General features: G+C 47.7%; 10 protein-coding genes across 10 annotated transcripts; 4 read left to right on the top strand and 6 right to left on the bottom strand.

The window, feature by feature from the left end:
• Nucleotides 1-93: 93 nt before the first annotated feature.
• Nucleotides 94-1,980, top strand: N7537_000821 (putative MFS multidrug transporter; the record flags this gene model as incomplete). The annotated part of the gene is made up of 5 exons (XM_056891879.1): nt 94-291; nt 356-613; nt 671-849; nt 904-1,577; nt 1,637-1,980. The coding sequence occupies 5 exons, from the start codon at nt 94-96 to the stop codon at nt 1,978-1,980; spliced, it is 1,653 nt and encodes a 550-aa protein (XP_056756874.1).
• A 2,930-nt stretch (nt 1,981-4,910) lies between these two features.
• Nucleotides 4,911-5,911, bottom strand: N7537_000820 (uncharacterized protein; the record flags this gene model as incomplete). Its single annotated transcript, XM_056891878.1, is given in 5 exon segments — nt 4,911-5,075; nt 5,128-5,422; nt 5,473-5,502; nt 5,589-5,821; nt 5,837-5,911. The coding sequence occupies 5 exon segments, from the start codon at nt 5,909-5,911 to the stop codon at nt 4,911-4,913; spliced, it is 798 nt and encodes a 265-aa protein (XP_056756873.1).
• Nucleotides 5,912-6,834: 923 nt separating this feature from the next.
• N7537_000819 (ATP-dependent helicase NAM7) lies at nt 6,835-7,331 on the top strand (the record flags this gene model as incomplete). The annotated part of the gene is made up of 2 exons (XM_056891877.1): nt 6,835-6,871; nt 6,898-7,331. The coding sequence occupies 2 exons, from the start codon at nt 6,835-6,837 to the stop codon at nt 7,329-7,331; spliced, it is 471 nt and encodes a 156-aa protein (XP_056756872.1).
• A 584-nt stretch (nt 7,332-7,915) lies between these two features.
• On the bottom strand, nt 7,916-8,236 carry N7537_000818 (uncharacterized protein; the record flags this gene model as incomplete). The annotated part of the gene is made up of 2 exons (XM_056891876.1): nt 7,916-7,968; nt 8,056-8,236. The coding sequence occupies 2 exons, from the start codon at nt 8,234-8,236 to the stop codon at nt 7,916-7,918; spliced, it is 234 nt and encodes a 77-aa protein (XP_056756871.1).
• Nucleotides 8,237-8,586: 350 nt separating this feature from the next.
• N7537_000817 (EF hand domain protein) lies at nt 8,587-11,961 on the top strand (the record flags this gene model as incomplete). The annotated part of the gene is made up of 1 exon (XM_056891875.1): nt 8,587-11,961. One exon carries the CDS (start codon nt 8,587-8,589, stop codon nt 11,959-11,961), a length of 3,375 nt encoding a protein of 1,124 aa, XP_056756870.1.
• Nucleotides 11,962-12,577: 616 nt separating this feature from the next.
• Nucleotides 12,578-14,130, top strand: N7537_000816 (uncharacterized protein; the record flags this gene model as incomplete). The annotated part of the gene is made up of 4 exons (XM_056891874.1): nt 12,578-12,709; nt 12,764-13,044; nt 13,104-13,450; nt 13,511-14,130. The coding sequence occupies 4 exons, from the start codon at nt 12,578-12,580 to the stop codon at nt 14,128-14,130; spliced, it is 1,380 nt and encodes a 459-aa protein (XP_056756869.1).
• A 1,242-nt stretch (nt 14,131-15,372) lies between these two features.
• On the bottom strand, nt 15,373-16,161 carry N7537_000815 (uncharacterized protein; the record flags this gene model as incomplete). Its single annotated transcript, XM_056891873.1, has 1 exon — nt 15,373-16,161. The coding sequence occupies one exon, from the start codon at nt 16,159-16,161 to the stop codon at nt 15,373-15,375; it is 789 nt and encodes a 262-aa protein (XP_056756868.1).
• Nucleotides 16,162-18,181: 2,020 nt separating this feature from the next.
• Nucleotides 18,182-19,046, bottom strand: N7537_000814 (3-beta hydroxysteroid dehydrogenase/isomerase; the record flags this gene model as incomplete). The annotated part of the gene is made up of 2 exons (XM_056891872.1): nt 18,182-18,496; nt 18,753-19,046. 2 exons carry the CDS (start codon nt 19,044-19,046, stop codon nt 18,182-18,184), a joined length of 609 nt encoding a protein of 202 aa, XP_056756867.1.
• Nucleotides 19,047-19,279: 233 nt separating this feature from the next.
• Nucleotides 19,280-19,933, bottom strand: N7537_000813 (uncharacterized protein; the record flags this gene model as incomplete). The annotated part of the gene is made up of 1 exon (XM_056891871.1): nt 19,280-19,933. The coding sequence occupies one exon, from the start codon at nt 19,931-19,933 to the stop codon at nt 19,280-19,282; it is 654 nt and encodes a 217-aa protein (XP_056756866.1).
• A 904-nt stretch (nt 19,934-20,837) lies between these two features.
• Nucleotides 20,838-21,626, bottom strand: N7537_000812 (mitochondrial 37S ribosomal uS8m domain-containing protein; the record flags this gene model as incomplete). Its single annotated transcript, XM_056891870.1, has 1 exon — nt 20,838-21,626. One exon carries the CDS (start codon nt 21,624-21,626, stop codon nt 20,838-20,840), a length of 789 nt encoding a protein of 262 aa, XP_056756865.1.
• Between the last annotated feature and the right edge of the window lie 35 nt (nt 21,627-21,661).

Below are 21,661 nucleotides of genomic sequence, written 5' to 3'. Positions count from 1 at the left end.
CTTTTCTTTTTGTTTCTTTCCCCGTAGAAGTTCAGTCAAGTCATTTTGACTTTGGGACAATCTGGAGCGATCTTGATAAATACAGTCTCGATAATGGCTCTAGAGACATCTCCTACCGAGAATTCCCCGTTGCTGGGATCCGCGTCCACCAACGGCACTATCTCCAACGGCACGATTTCTAATCACTATGTGGAATCAGGGGATCCAGTTCAGACAGAGGATTCAGGCAAAGAGCCGTTCCATGATGCGCAGAAACAGCTTAAATATATTGTGCCTGCCATCTCGCTTGGAGTATGAATTCTTTCTCAATGCTCATTGATTCTGTTATCAGAGTTGTAACTAACGGGATTTATAGATCTTCTTGTCAGCGGCCGACCAAACAATTATTATGGCCAGTTATGGTCAGATTGGTAGCGACCTCAAAGCTCTCAATCTGACCAGCTGGATTGCTACTTCTTATTTTCTCACTCTAACCTCTTTCCAGCCTTTATATGGCAAGCTGAGCGATATCTTTGGTCGCAAGCCATGTCTACTCTTTGCATATGCGATTTTCGGTATTGGATGCTTAGGCTGCGGTCTGGCTCGAGATATCAATGAATTGATTGCTGCTCGTGTATGTTCGCATATGATCTCAGCTCTGAATCATTTAGTGCTGACTATTTTCGAACAGGTCTTCCAAGGCATCGGTGGTGGTGGTATGACCACTGTCGTCAGCATTTTGATGAGTGATCTTGTTCCTCTTCGTGATCGAGGGCTGTGGCAGGGTATTATCAATATCATCTATGCAACAGGTGCCGGTACCGGTGCACCCTTGGGTGGAATTCTCTCCGACTACATTGGCTGGCGCTGGTATGAATGATGCAAGACCCACATCTCTTTTCGCCATCTGACTTTTTTTTATAGGGCGTTTTTAGCGCAATTCCCTCTCTGCATTATTGCATTCATTGCCGTATCGTTCCTGCTCAAGCTGCCCGCTCGCGAGAGCGCCCATTGGAAGACCAAGCTGGGTCGCATCGATTTCCTTGGCGCTGTAGTCCTTGTTGGCGCCGTTCTTGGTTTCCTAATTGGTCTTGATCGCGGCAGTAATGTTTCATGGAAATTACCCCTGACAATTGCCTCGCTGGGTGTGTCTGCCGTCTTATTCGTGATCTTTATCCTAGTTGAGATCTACCTGGCAGCCGAGCCTTTTGCGCCTGGTCACATCATCTTCAACCGAACATTCTTTGCTTGCTATAGCTGCAACTTCTTCAGCTTTGGCGGATGGATTGCCGCCCTGTTTTATATCCCTTTATACTTCCAAGCGGTGGATGGTGTCTCTGCTACGACTGCAGGACTGCGCTTATTGCCAAGCATTCTTTCTGGTGTCTCTGGATCCGTGTTTGCAGGCTTGTTGATGAAATGGTATGGCAAGTATTACTGGCTGACAGTTGTTGCGTATGCTTCCCTGACAACTGGTGTGTTCTGCATATACCTGTTCTCCGGTGGTGTGGTGGCTAGTATAGTCCCGATGATCTTGGGAATGGTAATTTCAGCATTCGGCAATGGCATTGGTGTCACTACAACCTTGATCGGTTTGAGTAAGTTTTTATCTAAGTTAACTTTACACCCCTTCAATGCATGCTAACCACTTCGCCAGTATCGAATGCTACTCAAGAAGACCAGGCGGTCGTCACCGCTTGCTCATATCTGTTCCGCTCATTGGGATCCGTGATTGGCCTCTCTTTGTCATCAACTGTGGTTCAGCAAGTCTTGCGGAATCGATTGCAATCAGGTCTACGCGACAGTAAGAATATCGATCAGATTGTTGAAGGCGTGCGAGAAAGTCTGGATTTCATCAAAACCCTCGACCCAACAACTGCCAGGATTGTCCGGGACTCTTATGGCTGGTCCACCAACAAGGGTTTCGCCTTTTTGGTTGTTGTGGTGTTCTTCGCTTTGTTGAGCAGTTGTTTCATCCGTGAAAGCAAACTCAACCGCTAATTCACAGGTGAAGCTCTATCCAGGGATACTTCAAAAGTTTCAGATTTCCATTATTTGAAGAAAGCGACAAACTTTTATAGAACTTACTACGGTGTGTGGTCTATCTAGCATTGGGTTTGGCTCGGAAATTGTCCATGTTCATCGCATATATACCAAAGAAGCCATACTAGATATATTAGATATAAAAGAAGTTTTTTGTCTATTCCAAAATCCAATCAAGAAAAGAATATAGGTTTTCAAAACACAGACCAGCTAAAGAAATAAGCATCTTCAAGCCATCTTTACTACCTATACTCTAGCTATAACACTAATAAGGGGGAAATATTTAAATAAAAGCCGTATAATAAAAACTTCTAGAAAGACTACTAGAAAGACTATATGTATCTATAAATACTATCGGTTTTCCGTTTTCCGTTTTCCGTTCTTCTATCCTTTTATTTACCTTTCTGTTCTCATTTAAGGATGTCTACTTGCCTAATGGGACCCCCATTCCATGGGCAGGCCCACATTTGAACATTGCGCTTCCCCTATGGCATCGCTTCTCTACTCAATCAGGGAAGACAGGGACGCGGCAGACACCCATCGACGCTATCCATAGCTTTGACAAGGCAGCTCGTGAATGGGCATCTATCAGCGAGTTCGGCAAGCGAAGTCTTGATGCAACAGGGAATTGAAATGCTAGCATGGATTACTACAACGCTCGGTATTCAAGGGTCAAAGGGACCAAGAGTTCAAATAATTGATTCACCGATCAGAAGGTAGGTTTGATCATGATCACTATACCAATGCTTAAGAAACATCGCTAATCAGTTACCCATAGATGGGTGATGTTAGCGCAATACGCTACACAGATATATTTTATTGTCACTGAGCTGCATGATGAGTACATCGAGTACTTGGTTAAAGGCACACGCTCTGGGAACCCCCTCGATAGCAACGCACATCTGAAAATGCAGCTACTGGGACCCTTCAGCATTTTTCCGCCGAAGAGATGCGGGCCGTTGGTTTTCTTGTTGTCGCGCTTACCATTGTCCAGCACCGGGATTGGAAGAAGAGTAAGGAGGCTTAGATAGGAAATGAAAGATATATTCTTCCTAATATAGACTCCCGGGCCTTGAAATCAAAGATACATATTCCCCGAATTTGTAAGTAAACCGTCTTTAGCAAAAGTCATCGGCTAGCATACGTGCTTCCGCGGCCGAGGCAAGAAATGCATCAGCTCCTGGAGACTCCCGCAGATGACGTTGTCTGCGTGCAAGTGTTTGAGAACGGAATAGGAGGAGCCTGGCAAGATGTTGTAGGGAGAGCGAGAAAGGGAACTGAAACACGAAGACGCAGTGGGCTCCGTGGATCAAGCTGTCGAAGCTCAACGCGATGTGCTTCGTCCACTGGAAGGCTAGAACAGTTGAAGCTCACAAAAGTAGATGCGGTGTGCTCGGCATATAAACACTGCACGTAAGATGGAGAAGAATGTGACTGAATAGAGAGCTGCTTTCACGTTCACTATGAGAGATACGGTACTGACTGCGAGTTGTGCAACTTGTGCTGCGATGCATAGAGGATGATATGGGGCGACGAGGCAGTGACAAAAATCCACAACTCCGAGGCCGTAAGCCCTGTGGAGTTTCCTTGGGGAGTATAAGGTATGAATATGTAGGTTATTGGTAGAGCTATAGAGCTGTCGGTATTGTAAGTATGAATGGCGAAGGTCTAATCAATATTGTTGTACACGTGACGAGCGCCTGTTGATGTATTACTCAAGAGCGTCGTCTATAATGGCGGCGAGCTACAGAAGAAGAATGTTGGATTGGTATTCCACTTGCTGATTCCACCGTGGTGAGACTTTTGGGAGCCTTCACCAGGCTTCGCATGAGAGCCGGCAAGCAGATCGAAGAGTTGAGTCCCGCGAGTGTTGAGGGCCTACTTGAGGCTGGTTGACATCGAATGAAAGTTATCTGCGCTAGCTAGCGCAGGAACGAAATCGGAGATCGAGAGCTCTTTGAAACCGGAGGATATTGACTTTGTGGTGGATATAAAATAAAAGAAGAAGGCTGACGCGGGGTCAACAATGCGAATAGCACGAAAGTGTGTACGACAGCACGGAGGAGTAGGATTGTATGCGAGGAGCACTCAGGTTGGCCTGGTCAGTAGATGTTCGACGAAGAGAAACAGTGATTGAAGATCTCAAACAGCCGAGATCGTCAAAGGGTTCGTTCTATCAAGGGCTGGAGATCGGCGGTATGGACGTTAGTGGTTTTTGGAGTTCGGGTTGAACCCCGACTGGTGGTGCTCTGGGGGTCGCAGATGCACCGGAAGTCTCACTGACGAACGACCGCACCACAGTTCCAGTGCTATTGGGCTCTTCTTGGGGCACTAGAAGTGTTATTCAATCCCTCCTTCTACCCAGCATCATCATGGGAGAAAGTGGCTGACGCATGAGCCACCGAGGAGACCATTAAGTCTTTCAAGTCGTGACCACGGCACACCCCCCCCTTCTCAGGCAGCTAGTTACCATCACGGCACAAACTGGCGGTTATCCAACTTCCGCAAAGAAATCACAAACTTATATGTTAACCGGAGAAACTGGTCCGTAAATCTCGCCCACCATCCACCTGGGTAGTTCATAGGCAATTTATCCTTGACACCACTATATATATATATTTTTTAGCTACATTATCGATTTTCTCTAATTCAATTACTAGTACTAAGGTGACAGGTATAATATGAAGGCATCAAGGAAGAGGGATTCTTACCAGGATATTCATTTCTTAGAGCAACGTCAACCTTGAAAATAAGCAAACCAGGATATCCAGCACGATCAGCCAAGCAAAATCATCCCAGCAAATCAATTGCCACAAATCCTTGGAACATTTGCAACGGTGTTTCCTTGTGGAAAAGGCCATGTCCATTTTAGAAGCAGGTTCAACTTCTCAGTCTTTTCTGTCAACCGTATCAAAGTATTTTTCCCCGTAAGCAGGCACAGCAATCATATGTCCTAGATCTAGGAGCTCCGAGAATTGAACGTGAAGCTTACCATCAAAATAGGATTGGAACATACGGCATCCGCCGGATTTGTCCATCAGAAATACTAAATGCTAAATGATATGTTAGTAAATGACTAACGATACCTAAGAAGGAAAGACAAACCGGGAAAGTAAAGTAGCACTTGTCCGACCGATTCTTATACAACCTTTCCCGATCAACCTTGGTCATTTCTCGGTGGGTTAATGCGGCGATCGCAAACAGCTCCATCGAGGAAGGCCGTTTATCACCATATTTCTCCTGGTTGCGGAACCCGACTATTGAGCGTTGGTGGCCCTTATGCTTATGGCAGCTCAGTGAATCCAGAGGAAATTCCAACTTCTCGGTATTTGTACATTCAAAGTCGAGAAACTCTCGGCAAACTGAGAGTAGTACACTTCCGAGAAGAAAGTGCGTGTCACTGGAGTGCAAGTTAGCATTTAAGAGATATGAGATACTTTATCCACTAACCGGTCTACTACCCATCCACTATTAGGGATCCTAGAAGACTATTAGTAACAAGTTTATAAAGGCCAAGACGTATACAAAACCCTTTATGGTGAAAGTCGTTAGATGAAAAACCACACCCCATGAAGGTAAAATAGTTATATTGATCGGTCATCATTTCCGGAAACATGACCATCTCGAATGACTCTAGAATCCATGGGTTGAGGCGAGGACCTGGCACTTCAGAGCAGCTTGCAGCCTTTAGGAAGGGTGAATCTGCTAGATCTGAATCGAGAACATCTCGAAAATCAACCCGAGGGAGGAAGTAGCTTGTAACCGATGGCGAAGAAATTGTTCCAGTGCGGATATCAAACTAATGAAAATCGACTCCGAGGTCTGAAAGCTGCTCGTCTGTCATAGGAAGTTTCCTATTCTCGCGAAGGGTATTGTAGATCCGTTCCATTGTTCGAAACTGGTTTTCAGCGTAGTTAGATCTTGGAGTGCAAGTGAAGTAGAGAGCCGAGAGTAGAGAGGAATGTAAGAATAACGATGGACACAGTATGTTTGCCGCCTTCCAAACAGGTCATATAAAATTCGGCTATCCGATCACGTTTTTCCTGTCCGACTTTTTTCTGAAAAGTTCAACTAGGATTGAGGACATTTTGGCCTGGAAGGGCTAGTAAAAGACTGTAGGTTGCTGCGTTGAGTGATTACCAAATCCACCTTGAAAGCCCTGGAGGTGTCGGAGCTGTGTCCAGTCCCGGTGTCGCTTGTGTACCGTGGAACACTTCCATGGTTCTTCTCCATAACAGGTTCTGTCTTTATCTCCAATGCAATCGATGGAACTCTCTACCTTAACCTCTTAGCTCCAGGTAACACTGTAAATGGTAGAATGTTATAAATAGAATAGTATTCAGAGAAGGCAAAGGAAGGGAACAGCATCCAAGATGCCATTCACCACCTATTCGGCGCATTATCTCACTTCTCATTCATGACATGATATTGTATTCACTCCCTATTGGTGACTGACCTCTAATTGAGTTACCTCTCACTTGTTATTCATGACTTTGTATTCACTCCCCATTGTTCGCAGCCTGCCATTCACCGTTGACAACTTTGGGTGTCTTGGGCTCAGTCTATAAAAGCCCCCACTCCCACCATCCTTTCTCTTTTCTTCCTCTTCTTTTTCATCACTCTCAAGAATCACTCTTCATAAACTCTTCATAAACTCTTCAACTCCACTCTACCTACAGCTGACAGACCTTATATATACATACTCGTTCCTTCTTGCCTACCCTGAAGTCATATACACTTCAGCTCTTATAACTCACTTGTCTCCCTGTCTTCGGTGATACTACACAAGCATTGGAGCGCATCTCAAGGACGATGGCTTCATTCCAGACCATCTCACTCCACATCAATCGTCAAAACCCCTCTCAAATTTCATAGCTACTCGATACAAGTGCTCGCAAGGTTCCTCGTTTTTCCTCTCTCTATCTGGCACAACAGTCATCCGACGTCAGGGAGGAACCTCGGTCCTAAATCCTCAGTATGTGAGTCATATTGCTGACCTCGTTGATGCTCTGGCCAAGAAGGTGCTCAATCTCCCGCGGAAGGACATTCTGATTCTCTCGTATTACAACGAGAGGCACCGGGTCCTATCTGGGCCGCTTCGAAATCTCGGCCACTCAAAGGTCCGTGTTAAGCGTGGACTCCTCACAGGGCTCCAAAAGCCCTGTCAGGGATTGCAGGTCTGGGAGCGCCTTGTCAAGCAACACGAGCAGACTTCTACTTTGTGTCGCGTGAAGGGTAGTTTAGCCCTTCTCAAGCAGCAACTCAGGATCTCCGAAGGAAGTTCCGGATATGAGCGTGCTCTTCGTTGAAAAGGTCGGGGCGATGAGTCGTGGTGACGCAACGGAAGGGTTAGCAGATGGGCTCGTAAGGTGGAAATGGACGAGGATGAATTTCGCGTTTCTTATGTTTCAGTCAGCTTTTATTCTTAGTCACAGCTGGAGATGAATTATTTCCAGTTTTTTACTATTCATATGCTCTATGTAGTCTGGCCCATTTCAACCTTGGAGCTTCTCTATTTTATGCTACGACACCAAGAAACGTTCTGAACGGCGAGCGGCAAACATATAGTCGTATGAACCTTTTTTCCCCTCTGAATTATATATCTCCAAATCCACATTGTATTCAATTGCAAATCACATTATAGGGATTTGGTCCTTGAGCGCCGTTGAGGGATATTCGGCTGGGTTTTCACCATCAATGTGCTAGCAAGGTAACCTTCTAAACTTTTCAATAGAGGAGACAGTCTCCTAATCTAAGTCTATAGGGAAGTAGGTTGTTAGGACCTCATAAAGCATTTGTGGAGGAGAAATCGGGTGGGCGGCTATGATATGCCCCCTATCAGGGAGCAGGTAGGCAACTTCTTGGCTCTATAAGCGTGTCGCAAGAGCTTCATTTAATCTGCGGCAAAGTTCCGGCGTACGAAACTCTTCCCTGTCCATGCTGCTTCTACACTTTGGTGGTCGGTCAATGTTTGGACATTTAGAAGACGGTATAGCAAGCATCTTTTTATGTCGAGAGTGTAAGTCTGCTTACCGATAACCAACCATTTAATGTCCCTTAGCACATGCGGACGGCTTCGGGTGATACTGGTGCATTCTTGGAGTTTTGGTATCTCTTTGAGGGCGGCAAAAAGTTCGTCGCTATCGGGGATGATACCATTGGGTGGATTTTTAAGAGATATCCATTCGGGAAGTCTGCAGCTCTGAGGTGGCATTTTCGCTGGATATGGATTTTTAGCGTTTATTTTCGTCATAGTCTTTGCAATTTATTCTGTTTCTTTGATATACGTTTCGTAGTTTTCTTGGGATTCTTTGCACTGAAGGATGTAGGGCTCAAGTACAGCTTACTAAGCCACGGTCTGGACGGTCCTGTCAGCAACCCGTTGACGTTTTAACCTTAGAAATGCTATCTCCAAGTTGACTGTCATATCCATACTAATTGAGTCTTAATTGACACCGCAGCTCTGACTTGATCTGCTTACCCAGCTGTGATCAGAATGAGCTACACTTTGTGTTCCTGACGTTTTGTGCAGCTTCCTGGCTCAACTTCCGCCAAACCTCCGTCATGTCCGATTCGCGCTCAGGACCAGTCTCACTAGCACGATACCGACCTATCCTCTACCTCTTTACCGGTGTCGCTGCTGCTTATGCGATTCTCTACGTTCACAGTAACGTCATTTCGCAGCCATCATCAACTTCACTCCGTCGTCGAAATGCTGTGCGCCGCGCGAGACCAACCGAACCTGAAGAACCCGGGATCGCTGATACTCCGTCCTATCGAGCTATTACCCACCTTGAACAACTAGAGCGTCAGAATGGTGTATATGGGACATTTCGCATTGAGACAGAGGATGGGCGACGCGTGGAGAGCGGTCTTCTTCCATCGCTCCTCGCAACACGCGACCAGCTGATGGAAGAAGTTGGTGTCCCACCTGCTCATGCAGAGCGCATGCGCGAGATGATGGAAGATACGTTTCTCGAATCCTTCCTTGCGCTTGATTTCCCCTCTGCGCACATTCTCCCAGAAAACACCCCAGAGAGAACATACTTGACGGAACAACTTCAACACCGAGGTATCTCCCGAGCTGGTATCGAAAGAGCTCTTGTCCGGTTCAACGGAGATGTGAATTACGGAGAGGAGCTGCGCCGGCGACGACAGAATGGTGAACGTGTCACTCTCTCAACCTCCACTTTCCCAGACGTGACTGCGCCCCCACAAAATCTTGACGGCGGTGAGACGGTGGTGGATGACCAAAGTGTCTTTTCATGGCGTGATGGAAACAACGATCCTTCCAATAGGGAAGGTCAAAACTTGCTCAACCTACTTTACCACATCGCTGAGGATCAGGCGCGCAGGGACGGCTATATCCATCGTGGAGTTACTTGCAACAGCTGCGGTGCCATGCCGATTCAGGGTATCAGATACCGATGTGCCAACTGCATCGACTACGATCTGTGTGAGACGTGCGAGGCAATGCAGGTCCACATCAAGACACATTTGTTCTACAAAGTGCGGATCCCAGCGCCATTCTTAGGAAGTCCTCGTCAATCTCAGCCCGTGTGGTATCCTGGGAAGCCTTCAATGCTCCCGCGCAACCTTCCACGCCCTCTCGCCAAGCGTCTCATGAAAGACTGCAATTTCGAGAATACTGAGCTTGATGCACTCTGGGATCAGTTCCGCTGTTTGGCTAATTATGAGTGGGCGAACGACCCGAACAAGTTGCATATGGCCATCGATCGCAAAACATTCGACCGATGCTTTGTGCCTAATACTTCTATCCGGCCGCCGCCTCCCAGTCTCATTTACGACCGAATGTTCGCATTCTATGACACTAATGGAGACAACCTCATCGGGTTTGAAGAATTCCTGAAGGGCTTAGCTAGTCTCAACAATAAGAGCAATGACGAACGGCTGCGACGTGTGTTCCGTGGCTACGACATCGATGGGGATGGCTTCGTCGAACGCAAGGACTTCCTTCGTGTTTTCAGGGCATACTATGCGCTGAGCCGGGAGCTTACAAAGGACATGGTTGCTGGCATGGAGGATGACTTCTTAGAGGGTGGAGCCCGTGATGTGGTTCTCGGTAGCCAGCCTATCAGCTCTGCATTCCCTGGCAGCATCCCTTCTGGTGAACGTTCTCGTACAGGCGAAGGAAAGCACATGAATTCCGAAGGGGACATGGAAATCGTCGACAATGAAGGAATCTTGCGACAAGACGGAGATGACACTGGTGATCGACATTTGGTCGTGGGTGATGCTGCGGTCAGATCACAGTTTAGCCGAATGAGGCCATTGTTCCCATCTACACTACGCCTGGCACCCACCGAGACCACTCCTCGACCGTCGGATGTCATGGAAGGTAACCAAAATGACAACGAAGAAGACGAAGATGGTGCTAGCGAGACTAGTGGATCAGACCAATCTAGCTCGTCGGTGGCCAGTGGCATCTGGCCCCCAGCAGAACACATCCTCGAAGAAGATATCATCGAGGCCCTTGGGTCCTATATTCCCGCTCGAGAAATCACGGATCCAATTGATCGGGCTCGCGTGGCGGATGCCGTTTATCACAGAATGCGCGAAGATGACCAGAGACGTGTGTTTGACGCGCGTCAGCGTGGAATCGACGAGCGTTGGAGGCGCCGGGCTTTCTATACGGATGAAGAAGATGGCGCCACTGTCCCCGAAGGGTACGAAAGGGATCCAGCCATCGATGACTCCAGCGATGAAGACCTAGATGAATCCGAATCTCGCCCACCCTCTTTCCGGTCGCGATCCTCGTCCAAAGTGCGATTCCAGGATGATCTCAATGACGACGAGTACGACGTTCGGTCTAACCCGTCAACCTCGTCACGGAGTATTCCTGTTAGCGAGCGATGGGGTGGCTTTGAAATCCCAGAGATCGAGAGGGACGTTGGGAAAGAAATCTTGTATCAAGTCACACAACAGGGATTCAACGAGCTTCTAGATATTCTATTCAAACCGAAAGAGGACCTTCTGATGGAAGTCTATCGCACGCGAGCTGACCGCAAGATCTGGGCCCACGAAATTGAACTCGCAGGAAAAGAGGACCCCTCAAAACGCGCCGCACCTGAGAATGCTCCAGTTGAAGAGGAACTCGAGGAAATTATCAACGATCGACCACTTGATGATCTATTGCAGCGTGCTGGTTACGGAATTCAGAGCCCAGTTTTGGCACCTTCCAATACCGGGGCGGTAGCTCCTTCGTCGCCGGGACCCACCGCTTCGGATGATGATGGCGACGAAGATGAATATGAAGAAGACGATGATGACGACGTGCGACCAGTTCATCTCACCGATCCCGGAGAAGATACTAGATTTGGGCAAGTGCGGCCCTTTGAGGAATCCGACACAGCATCCGCCACTTCGTCTGATTATGACGATGATATCGCTACTTCTCAAGCATCTGGTGCGGAGCCATCCAGCCCGATTGTTGAAAACGATACACTTTACTACGATCCAACCCTCCCACAGCACCGTCCTGACGAGCCATTCACGATGGCCCCGGAAGTGATCGATGAATCCGACTCCGACCTCGAAGAATCCCCAATTACAAACACAAACCCTGATCTCCCTCCTCAGTTCCGACTCCAGCCCGGGACCACCTCTCTTCCCGCCCCATCTTCTCCCCACTCCTCCCCAGAAGCCGAAGCCACGGCGCCTAAGCTTCCTCCCTCCCCTATGCAACCACTCCCACCCCCTCACCGTGTCAATGGCCAGCCTCGTGAGACTCCTGCCCCACGCCGACCTTCGCCCCGAACTCTAGCCCGTTGGGTCTATTTAGACCAGGTAGAACGTGAGAACAAGGAACGTGGCAACGGTGCGAGACTGAACTTTGAAGAGTTCTCGCGCCGTATGGCTGCTGATCGGGGACGCCGACTGGCATTTGTGGCCAGTTGGATTGAGATGGCTAGCTTTTGATTCTGAGGTTCCTAGATTAGCCTAGGTGTAGATTATTGTAAATTAGCGATACTGCGGAGTTGATCCAGATTAGTTACAATGACAATCCGATTAACTACAGAAAAGAAATGAGTGTCTGGTTTTCTAATGGGCTACTAGGAAATAAGAGTTGGCTGTACTCCGTGGCGTAGACATTTATATTAACCCCATCTTCAATATAACATCCACTAGTCCAATGACGGAATTTGCAGCACCTCATTTCTCCAAGGTACTATTATTCCAGCCGAAAATACCTCAGAAATAAGAGTTTTGTGGCCCAGCCCTTGAAGCACGTTCCCTCGTATTACGTGCTTTTGAAGGCCAATGGCTCACTTTGCACCATTGTTATCACCAGAATGACTCCCCTTATCGATTTAACCATAACCTAGTGTTCTTCAACCGTCTCCAGTCTACAAACTAGTCCCAGCCGTGGGGTTCTATCGGGCGAGAGATAAAACCAAGAAATCGCGATTATAATGGGCCCTGACGTGCTGTGTTATTTTGTTCAACATTCGCAACTTTGGGGCCTAGCCATGCAGTACTATAATAGTGGCCCTCTCCAGTGCTATGATCCGTATAGCAACCTCTCACATCTATCATGGCTTTCGAACGTCTGGCCCGGTTCTACCGGTCATGTCTTCTCCAGATTATCATTGTCGGATTAGTCGCCTTCTGCGAGCCCGGTATCTGGACTGCTCTCAATAACCTTGGAGCTGGAGGAAATGCCAAGGTAAGTCTTCTGGATCCTGGGAATCTGTGTAACTACCGCTAACATATTGTGCAGCCTTACCTGAATAATGCCGCCAATGCCTTGACATATGGACTCATGTCAGTAGGCTGTTTCCTTGCCGGTGGTGTCACCAACAAGATCACTGCGAAATGGACATTGTTCATCGGTGCTGCATTCTACACTCCCTATGCGGCTGGTCTATATTGCAACAATCGTTATGGAAACGAATGGTTCCTCTTGCTCGGAGCCGCTCTTTGTGGAATTGGAGCGTCTCTTCTATGGGCTAGTGAGGCTGCCATTGCAGTTGGATATCCGGAGGAGGAGAAAAGAGGACGGTGAGTTGGAACTCCAGACCATCTGCGTGTTATTATTTGACTGACTGTTTTATGTTTAGCTATGTTGCAATCTGGATGAGTATCCGCCAGATGGGACCGCTTGTTGGTGGTGCGATCTCCCTCGCTCTCAATGTCAACACGGCGCATGTTGGCAAGGTCACGTACACAACATACTTAGGTCTCGTTGCCATCTCCTCCCTCGGGGCTCCATTTGCATTGCTGTTGTCGCAGCCACAAGATGTCATCAGAAGCAATGGCACCAAGATCCCTTACATGAAGAAAACCAGTCTCTCTGTCGAGTCTCGTGCTATCTGGAAGCAACTTCGCAATAAGTACATGCTGCTACTCATTCCGGTCTTCCTTGCGGGACAATTTGGTGCAACTTATCAGGGAAACTATTTGACAAGTATGGCATCTCCAATTCTCCTTTCTCGGTTATGAATGGCACCACTAACAGCAAGATTAGCTTATTTTACCGTCCGCTCCAGAGCCCTTGCTTCTTTCTTGACAGCCGTGGTCGGCGCTGCCGCCAATATATCGACAGGCCTATTCCTAGATCTGAAATTTTTGTCTCGAGGAACCAGATCTAAAATTACGTACATTTTCGTCCTTGTCTTTGTCACAGCGTCTTGGATATGGAACGCCGTCGTCGAGACGAAACTCTCCCACATGGCTGAACCACCCGCCTTCGATTTGGGCGACGGTCCCTTCTTCAACTCAGCTTTCACCGTCTACATCTTCTTCCGATTCTTCTATGAGGTGCTACAGACATACATCTATTGGTTGATGGCCGAGATTAAGGGGGCACAGGGAGATGGCGATATCGCTAGAACGACCGGTATCCTGAGATCGTGGGAGTCCATTGGCAGCACGATTGCTTACGCGGTCGGCGCAACTCACTGGCCTAACTTGAACCAAATGGCACTGGGCTTTGCATTGTGGGGTGTTACGATTCCATTTACACTTCTCGCGGTGTTTGGCAATTGGAATGTTGCTCAGACGATAGGGGTGGAGGAAGAAGAACAAACAGACAGCAGTAGCTTGGAGGCACAGCGGGTTGTTGTCAACTCTGACGGGAAGGATTAAACATATTCTGTTGTGGTTGAGTGAGATATTTGGCAAAGGAACAATTCAGGTAAATCGGGGCAAGTGTTGCTTCAAATGTAATAGAGCTTGTGTCCATGTCGATGTTGATGCCCTAGATATATATAGATGGGATTGAACACCAGCATTAGAATGTTAAAATACACGACTCAAACTTTTCACAAGGATCCACTGTTCGGTTAGTAGTACCATGTTAAACCATCTAACTAATGTCTATTTAGTTATTCTTTGGGGTGGATGGCAATCTAATGTCAACATGGGCTGTATTGGTACATTATAATAACCATTTTGATTAATAAAGCCAAAACTGACTCTGTCTTTCATCAATTGGCCCAAGTGGTCGAGCAGTTTCCTGGTCTAGCGGTTATGATTTTCCGTTAACAAATGCGACTAGCATATGTTCCGGAAAGGTTCTGGGTTCGATTCCCAGGGAAACTATTTTTTGATCTTTTTGTATATTTAGCCGTATCTTTTTTTTGGCACTTTCTTTAAACAGTTCGAGTCAATTGATGTGACTGATCTGTAGTTGAGTCCAGTAGAGCCATATGACTATACTTGTGGACATCTGAGGAACAAGGCAGCCCCCAAACCTGGAATGTATGGAATATTAGCAGAGGAAAAAAAAAAAAAAAAAAAGTGGACCACCCAAGTCAAATTAGAGACATAACATAAATCACAGACATAATCTCGTACTGATGAATACAATGAAAAAAAAGCCGAAATCATAACATGGTCGTGTAGCACAGGGGAAAACATATGAAGTGAGGTAAACATAACATATCAAGACAACCAACCCGAACGCCAGAAGAAAAATAGAAATCAAACCGAGAAAATCAACAAAACCACCACCCTAATACTGTTTCCTTTTGTACCGCTGGCTGACATATATCTAGGGGACATGTACACAGTCGCATGCGGCGAGAGCTGGACGATTATTTTCCTCCCAGCCCGAGGGATTTGGTTTCTTGTTCCCTTTCACCTGGGTTGGGTAGCCGCCTGGGCTTTTGTTCTGATTGAAAATCACCAAGACCCCATGGTACCTTTCCTCCAAGGGGGTTCAAACTGGACAGTAGGGTATTCCAAACGGACTCGTAAAAAAAAAAGAAAGAGAAAACCAGAGGAAAACAGGACAATCCAAAGGGCTTCCACGGGAAGACAATAGAAACAGAACAGTGGCATCCAAGCGGAAATTTAAAAGAGACGGCCATTCTCCATCCGGTGGATTCAAGGGCTTGCGAATCTTACACGACGGCCTCGTCGCTCCAGAATCAATCTCTCGGTGTCAACATAAAGACAATCGAGAAACTGCATAGCGCTAGCATCCCTCAGGATCTTCGCAACCTGCGTACCCGCAGAAATGAGCTGCAACACGTTGCGGTCATCCTTGACCGGTCGAGATTGGTGCTTGGCAGCATGACGCATCTCCAGGGAGTTCTCCAGGACGGTAATGAGCTGCTTAATTTGGCGGTTGTACAAGAGATGAGCCGGGATGCGGCGTGTAGTAGCCAGCCGTTTCAAGAGGTATACCCATTCAGTCCACTCACGGTCCGAGGGGACCTTGACGGGTCTCTTGTCCTGTTCGATGGGAACACGGAACTGGTACTTTGCGATGAAGTCATAGGCACACTGGGACAGACGGTCGTTGACCTTGTGGAGGATTCTGTCTTGCTCGCCGGCATCGAGGTTAGTAGGGAGCTGGGGAAGCTCTTTATCCTGGGCTGCGACAGCCTGTGGGGAAGGTGGCTCCAGGAACTGATGTGGGCCATCAAATTCATCCCGGTTGGATGCCCGTCTCGGGGAATTATAGTGTGGGCTTCCTCTGGTTCTCTCAGCAGCTCGCTGGTTATTTCTTTCCATGACATACTCCGGGCTTTCCGGGGGGTTCATGGTTCCAAGCTCCCGCCTTAGGGATTCGCGAGGCATGCTCGGGTGGATCCATTCATGTGTCCTGGGCTGTGGGTGGGCCGGTCCAGCTGGAGGGTAGGATAAACGTCCCGTGGGTGGATTCATCATGTGGCTGTGGCTATCCAGATGAACTGGACCTCCGTGGTAATGGGTTTGATGGTTAGAATCCATGGGACCGAAGGGCAATTGGCGGTCGTCTCTGTAGCCATATCCGTGGGGAGTAGATGGTGACCTTTTACCGCTTAGCAAAAGGAACAAAAGCGATTTTTGTCGATGATAGCTTGGAAAGAATTTGCAATGAAGTGAACGATGACCAAACAATACCTTTGCTGGTAGACCACGGGAGGGTTTGCTGGGTGTCCATACATGGAGTGTTGAGCCATGGTGCTGCTACGGAGTATGAGTTTCGGATTCCAAGAGGGTTGGCACGGAAATAAAGGAAGGAATGGCGATGCTGATTTTGCTAACCTATGGCGAGACCGAGTATCAAATTTAGAATTGATAGAGCTTGCACAAGAACCGAGACTTGCTGGCAAAGAGAAAGGATAGACCGATCCACCCGCCAATGGATGAGGAAGGACAGGAAGCATGAAGAAAATAACGGAGTATTACAACAGCCTAATATAACAATTGAGAACTTGCAAGATTCAGAAGAGCAGCGAGTGAAAGAAGATATATATAGATATAGATATATATCTATATCTATTGGGTGCGTTAAGCGAACGATTTCACGAACGCCGAGAAAAGGGCAGGTATTATAGTCATTTTTTTTTTTTAAAAAAAAGCCACTTTGCCGGGGCCAAACGGGTTCGAGAGTGTGCCTGACAAAGAGGATCAGAACCAACCCATGTCTATGCAACGGCAGTGTAACTGGATTCAGAGCCGCGCTAGAGGACTTTACGCTAGTGGCGTTGGTGGAGTCAAAATAGATGGAGAAAGGACCCGTGTTGCCTGGGCATCGTCGGTTTCAAGAAAACCAATCGCATAACAGGATATGGACCGTCTGTGTCGTTTACTTTGAAGATCTCGATCGATCAAGAATAAGACCGGTGTGTAAAGCTCGTTGGCAGCCGAGGCGCCGTGAGACGCCCCTGTCGGTGCATGGTATGAATCTGCATGGCAAACATTGCATCCAAAGCTCCGATCTTCATCAATTAGAGGGGAAGCACCAACATGCTAGGTGCCGTACGACCTTCATTCTGGTTCGATAATTGTATTGGGGCAAAGCCTCGGGCAGCAAAGCTGGTGTTGGGTAGAAAACGCAAGGATCGGGGTTCTGGACTTGGACATCATTGACCTATGGATACCCAAATATACAGAGAGAAGATGTGATCTACACCCTCGAAGGTCCTGGAAGAAATGTAAAGATGAGTTGAGGTGCAACATGCAATTCCGCAGTTAATTTGTGTTGGGCACTCGGGCTGTTTGGGGCCCAATGCAATAAGCCGCATGGGCCATGTCTCTCTTCTGGAGACTCTTCTGGAGATCCGGGTGAAACAAAGGGGAAATATGATATCAAAGTTTTCAAATGTGGAGAGCTCAGCTGTTCTGATGGCGTACGATCTACTCTTGCAGCCCAACAAGAAGCCCAATGCCTATGCTTCCGAGGTCGAGACTGCCGTGGAATATTGTTATCAATGGCACTTTAAGCGGTCATAGAAGATATGATGAAACCTTCCAAGCTAAAAGGCGCTCAAGCAGGAAATCTTAACCATCAGAGTATTTCCAGAGAACCGGGAATACTATGTGATTTCCATCAACGTGACATCCTACTGTTTTTGCCGGCTTCCACCATTGAGGATGGGTAATTTTACCCCGAGGCGAGAGGCATAATCCTGGATTACTTGGGTGAGTACGGCAATAGAAAAAAATTCGCGCTTGTGACATCTGCTTACCTCGCAACTCAAACGGATGGCTTCTTCGATACCAAGGCGTGCCTCGTACCCCAGAATCTCCTTAGCTTTGTTGCCGCTAGCATACCGAGTGGCACATGCATCTTGTATGCTTCCACGGCTCAAAGTTGTCGTTGTTCCCATCAACCAGGTGACCGTCTCACACGCCAGTCCGGCGAAGTAAGCCAGACTCTTTGGGATATGAATTTCAAAGACGGGACGTGCCTAAAATGTGCCTAGATCGCCAGACAAAAATTGCGGAAGACGATAGGTTCGTTATTCTGAATGAAAAAGGCCTCGCCTGCAGCGGTGCGGGATGATAGCAGATTCTCTATAGCCAGGATATGAGCGTCGGCGGAATTGTCAACGTGGGTGATATCCCACAAATTGAAGCTATTTCCGATAAAAAACGGGGTTTCATATTTGGCGATGCATGCGTGGATAGATGGTACTAGCTGGTAGTCTCCTGGTCCGCAGAGCACCGATGGTCGGAGGGCACATGTCACCATTTTGCTGCTGGAGGACTTTAGAACGAGTGCTTCTGCAGCAGCCTAGCAAAATATGTCAGTGGCTTGTTCTCTGCCAATTTCGAGAATTATATTGATGAGGATTGGTAGTTCCAACCTTGGACTCTCCATAAATGGTTGACTTGAATGCCAAGGGCCATTCTTCATTGATGTTAGGATGAGCGATACGTGTATCGTCGATCACCACGCAGCAACTACTCGTGTATATGAAGACTTCAACCCCGCTCTGCTTGGATGCATCCAGCATATTCCGTGTGCCTTCAAAGTTGATCTTCTATACCTCCTGCTCAAGTCGGCGGCCGAACCGTTCGGCCAAATCTGGGACGATTCCAGCAGCGTGGACAACAATATCTGGTTTCACAACTTCAAATGCTTTGCTTAATGCTTCAGTTGAAGTAATATCCACCTGCATGCACGTAGTTCTCTTTGGAAGGATGTGCTCGGATCGTGGGGGACTATGGTCGATGATGGCGATGACAAATTTTGGGTGTTTTTCTGCAAGAGCCCGCACTATGGCCGAGCCTACAAAGCCAGTGCCACCAGATATAAGGACTTTCTTTGCTGCGTCGGTCATTGTGGAAGTTGATTGAGTGTAAACAATATGGGGGAGGGTTTAATGTGGAGGAAGGTCAGACCGGCAAGACAGAACTGTGCGACATCACAACCATCTAACACCTTGAGAGCACCTCAAATGATACTGGATATGACGCCTGATAGAGGCTACTCAATTGGTCAGAATATTCTTGTTTTTCATTCAGATTTGAAGTAGGTTCTTATTCTTGATGCCTGAACCAGTCTAGTTCAACCTCAAAGATCCCATGGATGTGCTTGATGAACACCATCCTCGTTCTCTTCGTCCTCCTCCTCATATGCCTCTTCATATAACTCTTCATGTTCCTCTTCGTCCTCATTCTCCTCGTCCTCATATGCCTCTTCATGTTCCTCTTCATCCCATTCTTCCTCATCCCAATGACCATCAGGGTCCAGTCGACCCAACACTGCTTCTAGTCCAGGATAAATACAATGATCACTGGACAACTCTTCCAACTCCTGTAACTTTGGCCACAACGATTCTGGACTCGCTTCATTCTCTCTGATCTCGAGGATTTCCAACATGCCTTCCACAACAGAGGTATCCCATTGGAACCGCTTTTGCACCTCATGGCCCAGTGTATCGTTGGAAGAAAGCGTAATCGTCTTACCAATTTTGCGTAGAACAGAGAGCCCATTGAAACGTGTCTGAGGGTTGGTGAATGGTCCACACTGTTCCGTGATTGATTTGATGGTATCGACGACATCCTGGGCGACCTCGAACGAGACATCGTACTGTGCCCCTCCGCCCATGGAGCGATATTCGACGTTAATCGATTGCCACACTGAACTGGAATAATGGTCGAAGTTGATAATGCGATTTTGCTCTTTCTCCCAGATGACGCGAATGGCATCGTCCACCATGCTCATAACGTTAGGATGGATTTGGGCCGCTTGCGTGAGAATATCGGTGACAGTTTGTCGATTGAGGTGCTGAATTTTCTCCAAAATTTATTCTGCTGGCGGCACTCTCGTATTGATGTGGGCATCGCCAATAGTATTGGATCGCGCACGTTTAGCGCTTTGAGGTCCAGCCATGGTTGGTAGTTCTATGCCCGACGATCACTGAATGGGTCAGGGGGACAAAGACTGGATGAGAGGACAAGATGACCTTGTAGAGTAAATGAGGTGATATAAGAGAAAGAAGTTGAAGAGCGCAAACGATGGACCAGAGGACGAAGGGCCAAACAGAAAGATAAGGAGTGGCTACCCGGGGGGAGGGGGGTGGATCATGGCTATATCAGATGAACACGCCTGGACATGTTTTTGGATGTTTCTTTTCTTAGCCACATGGACTGGATTATTGAACTATGCCGTCAAGAACACAGGAAGCATAAGCCAAATATTCGAACTTGCCCATGATGATTTGGCCATGGTCATTCGCCGTGCTATTTACCTACACCATACCCCTAGCACTTGGGGTATGGTCAATGGGACATGAGTATAACTATGAAACTAGCCTAAGAAGTGATATTACTTATTACTATATTGTAGAAGGGGAGTACGGAAATATTTCAAGTCATAATCTATACACTGTGTCACATTGAGGACAGCTGCAAAATCACCAGCAGAGCACAGAATGCGAGATACGCAGACATCTAATATACAGATCCTTGACCCAGGTATTATCCCAACAGTCACAAAAAGACTAATCTCGAAAAGAGAAAGCGCTGCGACTAACCAACAAACTCCAAAGTAAATGCAAGAAGAGAGACAATCTCCCCGGTGGGTAGCTCCCCTAAATCAGAGATAAGCCGCGAGGACAATCGCAGATTTATAGCACACGGCACAAAACCAGCCCACCAAGCTTTTTCTCAACACACTCGCGAGCTTCTAGAATCCCTTGGTCTGTAGAGAGGTATAGACTCTCACCTGGCGAGCGAATTCCGGCCACAAACCCGGATTCCTCACCACGCACAACTCGGCGCAGACCCTCCACATCAATATTGACCCGTCGGGTGGGCTTGCTGACCATCTTGATCTTGCCGAGGACCGACTCATTTTGCCAGTACTTCAGGCCCAGCCACAGCCGCCTTGATGCGACATTATCGCGCGTTATTGGCTCAATGCCTTCAGCTTCATCGTTGACTGCAGGGTAACCGAGGATGCCATGGGCTGGAGGAGGAGTCGGACCTCCGCGGGCCACGGAGGAGATGTAGCCGGAGTTTTGGAGAGCGAGGGAGAGCTTCAGGTGGAGGTTGCTGTTAGGGATAGAGGTGAGGGCGAGACGGGCCTTAGTAGCATTGTTCAAGTGGGCGCAGACGGCGGAAAGATTGACGAGAGACATCTTGATTTCGCGGCGGCAGCAATTAAGCTCTACCGGCGGCGGTTCGAAATGGTGGAATTGAGCAATGTAGGAAGAGGAAGAAAGATAGGGATCCCGGATAGACCAAAGCGAAGACCGAGGAGGACCACAATGGACTGCAATTGTCTGGGGAAGCAAAGACACGGCAGGAGGTGTTGCAGCCGACTGAAGATGCGATGATTTGGGATTGGAAATTTTCGGATAAAGTATACTTCCGGATCGCGGTCTTGTCCAGGTACCCGGTACTTCCTCGCCCATAGCGGAGATGTGTGATGACCAGGTACTAGTACCGT

The sequence above is a fragment of the Penicillium hordei genome (assembly GCF_028827395.1).
Source record: "Penicillium hordei strain IBT 12815 chromosome Unknown utg000001l_segment0_segment0, whole genome shotgun sequence".
NCBI lineage: Eukaryota > Fungi > Ascomycota > Eurotiomycetes > Eurotiales > Aspergillaceae > Penicillium > Penicillium hordei.
Note: the sequence above shows the minus strand (reverse complement) of the source record. Positions and strands in the feature narration are given on the sequence as shown.